This window comes from Eublepharis macularius, chromosome 10 (assembly GCF_028583425.1).
Source record: "Eublepharis macularius isolate TG4126 chromosome 10, MPM_Emac_v1.0, whole genome shotgun sequence".
Classification (NCBI taxonomy): domain Eukaryota; kingdom Metazoa; phylum Chordata; class Lepidosauria; order Squamata; family Eublepharidae; genus Eublepharis; species Eublepharis macularius.
This window is the reverse complement of record NC_072799.1, coordinates 40,116,717-40,126,514: the sequence shown is the minus strand read 5'-3', so window position 1 is coordinate 40,126,514 and position 9,798 is coordinate 40,116,717. Positions and strand designations below refer to the sequence as shown.

The window sequence follows — 9,798 nt, the reverse complement described above, 5'->3', positions numbered from 1 at the left end:
TGAACACTGAATTAGTACACTGAATTACTGTATTGGATAATAATTGGCATCAATAAGGGGAATGGTTTAAATCACCCTCATTCTTCCAAACTGATAGTACTGCCAGAGATCATATTCTTGCCGTATATTCACACCCATCTCGGAAAAGGGGTAGGCATCCTTCCCGCCTCCACCATCACAGCAGGTCTTAAGTGTGCAGGAAGAAGATCCAGAAGAGAAAGCTGTGAACAGAATCCTGTATCTCTCTTGCTGGATCAGGTGCTTTTGTATAAGGTAATGTCAACCCAAATTATGAGAAAGTGGCCACATTTATATTGATATACATTCTGCCCTTATAAATACACAGCTTTGAAGTCAAAGCAGAGTCACCCCATTCTAAATCTATTGAAGTCAACAAACAGTCTTGGAAGGATGTAACTCTGCTTTGGACGGCACTGACAACGAGCCTTTTACCACAAACATTTAAAATAAACGAGTCAACAAAATATACTGTGAATGTTTCAATGTTGCTTCTGTCACAATTGCTAAACTTGTTTCAATCTTCCATTTGGTGAAAGGGACATTAGTCAAGAGTGTAGTTATGACACAGACTATGAAAGTTTGAAAGATCATGTTTCACAGCATGTCCTTTTGTGGAGAAATTTAAAATTATGAGGAAAGTAACAATTTAGTTGCCAGTATCAGCACAATGCCCTAAAGTCTAGCTGTGGCGAAGAGTTTTGAATATCCCAAGAGATGGAACAGCTGCAATGAATCTATATAACCATTTGAAGGCTTATGGTTTTGAACAAACAGGTGTGAACACACAATGCAACTGAGCCATAGCTTAGGAATCAGAATTGCCCATAAACTTCCAAAGATAATGTAGTTCAGCACAAGTTACCTCTATCCTTGTGATTGTTATTTTTTTTATTTGGATGCAAACTTTAAAAATAGATATGTTTTCTTAGCTGATATACAATTAAACCAGCAAGCACACTTTGACTCCCCACCTCCAAAAAAAAAAAAGCAAGCACTTGTTGATATTCCATTAATGCCTCATAAGAAAACAAAACCTGACTATAGTACCTGTAGAGAACAGGGATAGGAAATAAAGCATCAAAAACTATGATGTAAATAATACCAACAACACATGGCATATATGTAGCTCATTTGTATATCTTTTACGTGAGATACCAAACTGCAATTGGTTCATAAGTTGAACTTATTCTACACTACTCTTAGAATGTACCTATAGTACCAGCTTTTTGAAACATTGGAAGATATAGATAGTATACTATCTGGAAAATTAGGAAATCAGGTATCTCCTTGCTTGTATTTTCTTTTTGAATCCTTCAGCAATTTTTGCTATTGCATTTTCACACTTATATTTGTACCTTAAGGACTAGAAGCTTAGGAAATGAAAAAAAATATGTGTACATAATTTATCAAAGTCTACAGCATAACAGATGTAGCTTAGGTGTACACGTTAACCACACTTACTTGAACATATGTGAACACTCTGAAATATCTCAGAGCAAAATTTCATCTGACAACAAAAACAGAAAGTGAAGAAACATAGAATACTAGCTGTGGTTTCACAGTCATAATTGAAAAACTGGAAAGAACAGAAGCAGCAGTCTTCTTACTAATATTGGTAAAACAACTTACTGTTATATTAAAAAATAAAGAACCCAAGACATTTTCATTAATTATTATATTTTCTGCATTATAGTTTAACATATGTACTTTCTTTGTGTCACCCTTATTTTCATTAAGTATTGATATTTTGTTATATTCAGACAGGAGTACATTTTTGGAACAGTTCTTTATAATAAATATCATAAAATAATAAAGATTCACATAATAAATATTCTTTACAATAAAAAAAGTTTTGACAGACCTTTGTCTTAAAAATAGTCAGAATTCAACTTTGTGTTTTATACATAAAATATACAAAAAAGCACCACAATTTGTGGCTAAGGCAATAAAAACAGAGAGGGCTAAAGTTACCAAGCATAGGTTTGAGTTAAATGTTGTTAAACCACAGACATACAGAAATGTTAGAGACTAAAGAATGTTTATACAACTTAAAATTTATGATACCCAAAGATTATTATTCAGATGTGCAGAAACCAACAACTTTAGTTTCAAAAGAAGGGATTTTTTTTAAAGAGCCTGCACATATATAAAGACTACAGAAACTAATGAACCAAGCTGAAGCCATTATATCTGCAGCGTGCAGATCTTTCTAGGTGGCAACAAAGGGGGGGGAGCCAATCTAAATAAGGATTCTTTGACACTGAATAGAGAAATTTAAAAGTAGGAAGGGAAAAAAGTAGGCTGGATACACCAAGAAGAGAAGATACAAGGTTTACTAAATTCTAAACCAACTATACCAAATGCTTCCTTTAAAAAAAAAAAGGTTCATGATCCAGCTCTTTCATGAAAAAAAAACTTGAAATAATTGCTCGGAAGGCATTAAGAAAGTTGGGGGCAGGTGGGGAAAAAGGAGTTGCAGGGAACAAAATAGCATCTTTGGAAAGTTGTTTGCAGAGTAATAAGGCTTCAGAACTGCCCATTACCCTCGTTACTTCTTTCAGGAGTGGATTACTCACAAGCCTGAGACTACTTGCCAAGACAAAACTTGTAGGCTACACTTTTCAAAGACCAAGGAAACACTCAGATTTGCCTTTGTTGAAGGAAACTACAGCGCAGGAAAGAAAGAACCTGTGTATCAACATTAGAGGAAGAACGGAAGAATTGGGGGAAATCAAGACAGAAAAGCCAGCCACAACCTGAAAGAGTCTGAGGACTGAACATCTCCCTCCACAAATCATGAGGGCTTGCCTTGACCCCTAGAGGGGCAACTTTCCAGCTTACAATAAACCGTGTTGGAGTTCTTACATCGGCAACCTGGACGATTGATCCGGTCATAACACCCTCGGCACAGTTTTAGGCATCCTTTTGCAGGAGGATAGCAGAGCAAGCAAGGCAAAACCAAGGATAAGGCTCCCATGCATAAGTACCTAGACCAGCAATGTGACTGGGAACAAGAGCAAGGATTATCCGCATAAGAGTCCCCTTCATCATCATTGGAACAGTGGTAGAAGATCCCTTTGACCAGGCACATACAGGTGCTGTATTCCACCATGCTCTCTGCTGAGCACAAGCACTGCCTGTTGCAGGCCAAGCAGGACGGCAAGGCCCTGGGTGCGGTGCACTCTCCACATTTGCACTTCCCACACTGTTCACAGATAAATTTGTACTGCGTTAAGTCCTCTTTCAAGGGACCCGTCAGGTCATCTACAATCAGAGATGACGGCTTGGGCTGCGTCCAGATTGGCCTTTCAGATCTGTGGCTGGGCCCTAACCTAGATGGGGGTAACCTTAGCAGCAGGCCCTGCTCTGAAGATGCACTGCTGTTGCTTCCAGAACTAGCTGCACTCCCAGTGCTTGTAGATCTGCTCAACACAGGAGCCCTTGAGTTAGGAGCCTGATGCAGTAAGTGTCCAGGGTGGCTGGGCCTGGGCTCATAGTTATTATTCACATTAATTGGTATGATTTCATGAGTCCTTTCATGCTTTTCTTGTCTAGGTGCTGTCCGTGGAGCAGACCTTTTTACCACAGATGGGCCTTCGGTGTACTCGTTGCTGCCCCTGATGGTCTTGATCTGGTCCAGTGACAAGATAGCTGTTGGCTGGACCTCTCTTTCATAGTCTACCCTTTGTCTGCTATCCAAAGAAGGCTGCTGAAGGACAACTAATGAACTGCCACTGCCATGTTGACCTTGGGACTCCATCTGTAGTAATCTCTACTTCTGGCATTCACCAGGAACCTGGCATGCATCTGAAGTCCTAGAAGACAGAGACAAAGGATTTTTTTAAAAAAAGGAACAAGTCACAGGAAGCTTAAAAAAACAACATCACATTATTTGGCAAGTCACAAAGTGTCCTAATTAGAAAACTCATTCAAGGAAGAGTGTGTAGTATCCAATTCTGGTTCCAAGTCCCTGGGCATAGATCATTTTAAAAAATTAAAAACAAATATTTGACGTGGCTTTGCAGGGAAATGTAAACAAAAACACACCAAAAAAAGACCTTTTAATTTTTGAAAAAGAAAAATCTTTTAAGTCTACAAACCATGTTTATCATCACATTTCATTTTATTTGGTTAAGATTAGTTGATTAAGGGTCAGTTACACCTGACCCTTAATCATCACTAGACTGTAACTACTTATGATATATTCATCTTTAGCAGTAGCCATAGATTAGGGCTTTATTGCAATGTTTTTAAAAAATTATTGATTTAATACATTTATAGCCCTTTCCCCCCTCCCCAGCCCAAAAGAGGGTTCAAAGCAGCTCACAACAAAAATTAAAATGTAGCAGTGTGCAGCAGCACAGAATGAATGCTTCAAGGCCCGATGAGGTGGAAACAAAACTCTCAAGTTCATATTCTAAATGCTAGAATAAGTGAAGGCTCCTGTTCAGATTTTTGGAGGAGTGTTTTGCCTGTCAGAATTACATTCTAATACCTCTCCTTGTTCTAAACTTAAAATCAAACAGTTTTAATTGCACAATACCCTGATTTGATCAGTAATGAGGAAGTTCCTAAAGGGTTCTTTCTAGGTAAGAAATACCACTTTCGCAGAATAACCTAGGAACTCATGCAGCAATCCCAAATAGTGTTACAATCTTCTAAGACCATTAAAGTCAATGGATTTGGAATGTTGTAATTTGGTTTAGGACTGCACAGACATTAAAGCAGAACACCAGATGTGAAGAACATCCGGTTACACAATACATTTCCTGGTGTTTCTGGACCATATGAAAGGGTGTGAAAGGAGGCAGTACATACTGGAGAAGAAGAGGTACATTCTGGCATTTATTGGATTTTTGTGAAAGGGCATGCACCTTTTCTGAAAAGAGTCATATTTATTTTCACTAAACAGTATGGGTGGAGAGTAGCCAGACAGGTTCAAAATGGTTCCTTTCACTGAAGACACACAGGTGTATATATAACTGTGGTGTCTGAATCATTTTATATTTTTCCTCTGTCTTTTTAGAGACTGACATGACAATTATCATAGCAACTTTTGGGAAAAGTCCTTAAAGATTAATATTCTTCTAACAGCACTTTGCCACAATGCTGTGGAAACATTAATTTGGAAAAAGTCCTGAGAATTCCTCACATAAACCAACTAAATATGCAAGACAGAAGTAGATAATCTTTGGTATCTACATAATAACACTTTTCCTAAGTGCTCAAAGGACTTCCAGTAAATCACCTCACATAAACCACCCTGTAAATCAGGCCAGCAGGATTACTGCCATATTAGAGAAGCACATCGGCTGACAGAACTAGGCCTTGCATGAAGTTACCAAGCTGAGGTGAAAGTTGAAGCAGCAGCTTCCTGGCTTTCTCACTCAGTCACTGCAGCACCCCAAATCTCTTTTGTATACAATGGCTTTATACTGTGAACCATTTCAAAGGCCTTTAATGTGACAAATGAAATCATGGGGCTCATTATTCCATATAAATAAATAATGTAACTATCATTTAGTAATTTCACAAATGAATAAAGCAAATATGCCAGAAAGCGCAGAGAGAACAATAAGCCTGCCACAGTTCTGGTCCCCTCCTCCCTCCATTTCACCTACATGAAGGTGTAGATAAAGAACTCTGCCCAAATCAAATTGCACCTTATCTGCCTCAAACATGTTTTCCATTTCTTTGACCTGGAATAAACATGGAGGAACTACAAAGTGCAGAGTTGGAGGAGGTAGCTGGGGGTGTGTATCTTCTTCCCACCCGTTTAAACTTGCTAGAGGAAGGCAATACTAAGGAACAGCAAGACAAATTTATGAAAAGGGGTCATTCGTATACCATTCCAACAAAGACCTGAATGGACAGTGCAATCCTAAACATGTATACTCAGAAGTAAATCCCACTGAGTTCATGACTGCAACCTTAATTCCTTCCCCGCCAAAAAAAGGGGGGCAGAGAGAAACCCCACACCTCAATCTGGAGTCCTTTACAAGTTGAAGCATTTCTCGCATGTGACATTAGCATTTTCTGGTGAAGATACATATTAATCTCATTGGAGTAGTAACATTCTGAAAACAGAATTCCTACTGGGAAGAAATTCTTTGAAAATCTGACTGAATGGATGTGAGAAAACATGCAACACAAAACTGGTGAGAAGAGGGTGGCAGCACTGCCCCTCCCCCCTCAGCTCAAAGAAGGCAATGAATGCAGAGCTGACGGAGAGGAAGGAAGAGGAAAAAGTTATGAATGAAAACAAGGGATTTTTTTCACCCCCATTTGCTGGAGGAGTGGAAAAGGCTGAAGTTACTATTACCTCAGGAGGGCGGACTTTCCAATACTTAAAGCTGTATCACCCTCTTTCTCTCCTTTTACCTTTCAAGACCAATACAAAAAGGGGGGGGGGATGTTCTAGATTGAGCATGCAGAATCCCCTGCATATTTTGAAGAAGATGGGGTACAGGAATAGGGGAAGCCTCTTTATCTCTGTCTTAACCACCATTTCCTCCTGCAGCCTCCACATCTCTCCACTGACATGCTAAAATCGTCTTTCTCAAAGGGGAAATCCCTCTCTTGCTGACTACATTCAATTAAACACACACACACACACACACCGCACAACTCTACTAGAAAGAATAATTTCAGGGAATGTTTTAATACAGCTGCTACCACCATTTACAACACACACAAAAATACTTGGGTGCACTTACAGTAAACTTTCCACTTGCCACATGAACATTTTATCCATAAAAAGAATTCAGATCATCTTATTCATTTAGCAATTTCTCTCTTATACAGGAAAGCAGCATTCTTAGTCACTTCAAATTCCTCCTTATGCAGGGGTATCCATATGAGATAAAAGGTTGTTTAAGGAGTAAAATCAATTTAAGTAATTCTTAAATTAGGCACTCACATAATACTTATGAGTGACTGAGACTCTGGCACAGTATTTTTGTGCACATGCGACTGTTGATAATGTGGGACCAAACAGGCTTTAAAACAAGTGTAGACTCTACCTCATGTACATATAGTGATCAAATACCATGTAACAATCACTTGGGAATTTGGTCTGTGTGATTCCACAGGTTCACTTATTTTGTACAAATATAGTCAGCGAAAAACCAAAAGGTGCCATTTCAGTGTTTTCATTTCAGATCTCTCCCAAGGACTTCTCACAGACTATGTAATCCACACAGGGCTGCCTTGAAGGAAAAAGCAAATCTCAACTTTTAAAACAATTATTCAATAGGGCTAATATCAGCCTCACCAAAGCCCCTAGACACAAAGGTGGGTTAAGTCTTCCCTCTTTGATCCAGTTGCTCCACCTCCTCTGCAAAATCCAAATCTACATCTGCCCCAGCAACAAGTTCAGAGCCCTGAAAAACTAGACTGAAACTTAACTTCTGTATTCTCTTAGGACAAGTAGAGAGCAACTGGCCTGCCCAAATTAGCACCAAGCCCAAAATACTCATACTGATAGCCTTGGCCTTTCCCGGAACCACATAAAACTGTGAAGCACAAGGACACCTGCTAAGTACTTGTATAAATGCAAAACAAGGCAAGAATCATACTGCAAGAAGAAGGAGGACATAAACTTACGTATCCAAATGGCAAATCCACGTGAAAGCACCGCCCTGCTAAGTTAGATCCATAGGGCAGCGTGTGACAAGTCTTAAAACCTTGGAGAACTCATGCCCAGTGGAGAAGGGCTTCCCCCTGTCCTTGATCTCCAACTCCCTTTTGCCTGGAGAGGCCAAGTTCTGTGTTCTTTTCTCCAGCAACAAGCACCCAGCAATTGCCAAATCTTCCTTCCGGAACAGAAGGAAATCCCACCAGCCTGCTTCCCAAACGCCCCTCTTCTCGAAACTTAAACATTCAATGGAGTGCGGTGCCAGGCTCTCCTCTCCAAAGGTTCGTGGAGCAAAACGAGTTTTCTCCGATGAGTTGCCAGGCACTCGGCTGCAGGGGAATCCAGAGGAAACAAGTGACTTCTTTGGTGCCAGCTGAAGGGGATCAAACTAGCTTTGCTAAACTGGTTTCGTTCGATCTACAACCATTCAATCCCAAACTCCGTCCATACGGTTGGAAGCCGCGGAAGGGCTTTGACAAAGAGCGTTTACAAAGCAGGCTCGGTTCCCTCCTGCCTTCCAACTTGGAGCTTGTTTTCTCTTTCCAGACGCACGATTTCCCCTCCCAGCCAAGCGCGCGTGTAGTGGTGCTCAGTGGCTTCCCCGGCTCCCAGCTCTTTCCCACCGCATGGCCCTTCGCCCGCCACTGTCCCCTCCGATTTCAGCGCAGACCGAGCGCGACAGGAACGCCTGGTGGAGGGAGAAAAAGGAAAGCAATGAGAAGAACGAAGGGTCCAAGCGCGCGGCTGGCTTGAAAAGGGAGCCAAATCCAAGCAAGGGAAGGCAATGGCTTTCTGCAACTCTGCCATGTGCTTGCCTGTTGCTGCTGCGTGATTGACAGGCGTGCAGCTCAGGCAGCGTGTCAGTAAGGGGAGGGGGGACCCCTCGGACACAATGCAGCGCTCCTCTTTCTGTGCACACGCAAGATCTTTGTACCAAATGTTCCCCGAAGGAACGACGACCCAACAGCGCTGGAACTAAACATGGTGCGCCCCAAGACTGAGCACAACCGCTTCACCAAAATAATGCATGGGGCTTCGCATGAGGCTACGACAGCCGCCCCTACTAATGGAGTGGTTCCAAACGATCACACCACGGGGCAGCAATTGTTTTTTTTTAAAAAAAAACCATAATAATAAGATGTGCCTAAGGTTGATTTTCAGATCCTTAATGCTCCGCAACTCGATGCGGGAGCATAAAAGCAGCACGCGTTTTAACGCAGCACCTGAACGAGTCCGAAATGCTTGCAAAAGGGCGCGCTTACCGAACATGAAAGCAAAGAGCTGTTTCCTAAAGGACGTCCGTAGCGACCGGAGTTAAATCCAGGTTAGCCCGTGGCAGAGGCTTGCCGTTGTCGTCTGCAACTCTCGCTTCGCAAGCCGCTATGCGCTTCAGCATTGCCGTTTCGGAAGGCTCTTAACTCTGCACAACAGCATTTCAGCGCCGAGCCCCCACCTCAGCCCTTCGTCACGCCTCCAATGATGTCAATCTGTCACTCAGAAAGCGGATGAGAAAACCCGGAACGGAGTTCACCCCTCTCTGACAAGAGAGCTGTTTCCTCATTCATTCATGCGTTGGCTTGCCAAATGTTTGTTTACCAGCCTTCCCGCCCCCCGAATCACGAAAAGTAACCCAGATGACGTTCCTGTTGTATTTATTAGCCACAAACCGCAAAGCCTATGACTAACAAACTTACATATAACACCACATGAAACATTTGCAGTGGTATTTGGAGGCAGAAATAAACGATGCAGAGATTTATTAATTGTATTATTGTGTTACAACATTTATAATCTTATACAGAGAAGTTATATTTATAATCTATATTTATAATTGTGTTATGTTCATAATCTGCTTGTCTCACTGACACTTGCTGGAAAAGTCATAGTTTATCAAACTATTACCAAGGGATGTACTAAAACGAATGACAGGATTGCCTATTGGAAATAATGGGAGAGGCTTGAATGCCCATTGGAAATAATGGGAAACTGGAATGCCCATTGACTTGCATGGGCTCCATTGAAACACATTAGAGCAAAAAAAGAGGTGCAACGAAAACGTGGAATGGATTTTGAAGGAAAGTGTCTGGGACCAGATAGCCTGTTCTGGGACTGGATGGACAGGCCCCATGCTGGAATGACGG

At 41.3% G+C, this 9,798-nt stretch overlaps 1 protein-coding gene across 2 annotated transcripts; it reads right to left on the bottom strand.

The window, feature by feature from the left end:
- Positions 1 to 1,687: 1,687 nt before the first annotated feature.
- SPRY1 (sprouty RTK signaling antagonist 1) lies at positions 1,688 to 9,067 on the bottom strand. 2 transcript variants are annotated; one of them, XM_054990522.1, is made up of 3 exons: positions 8,920 to 9,067; positions 7,627 to 8,345; positions 1,688 to 3,836 (listed from the first exon to the last, which is right to left on the bottom strand). In XM_054990522.1, the coding sequence occupies exon 3, from the start codon at positions 3,779 to 3,781 to the stop codon at positions 2,816 to 2,818; it is 966 nt and encodes a 321-aa protein (XP_054846497.1). In that variant the 5' UTR covers positions 3,782 to 3,836; positions 7,627 to 8,345; positions 8,920 to 9,067; the 3' UTR covers positions 1,688 to 2,815. The 2 variants fall into 2 exon arrangements, with proteins under 2 accessions (XP_054846497.1, XP_054846498.1); XM_054990523.1 differs by lacking the exon at positions 7,627 to 8,345.
- Between the last annotated feature and the right edge of the window lie 731 nt (positions 9,068 to 9,798).

Bases quoted from the DNA above. Each gene is read 5' to 3' on its own strand.
- SPRY1 (XM_054990522.1), bottom strand. From the start codon at position 3,781: ATGGAGTCCCAAGGTCAACATGGCAGTGGCAGTTCATTAGTTGTCCTT.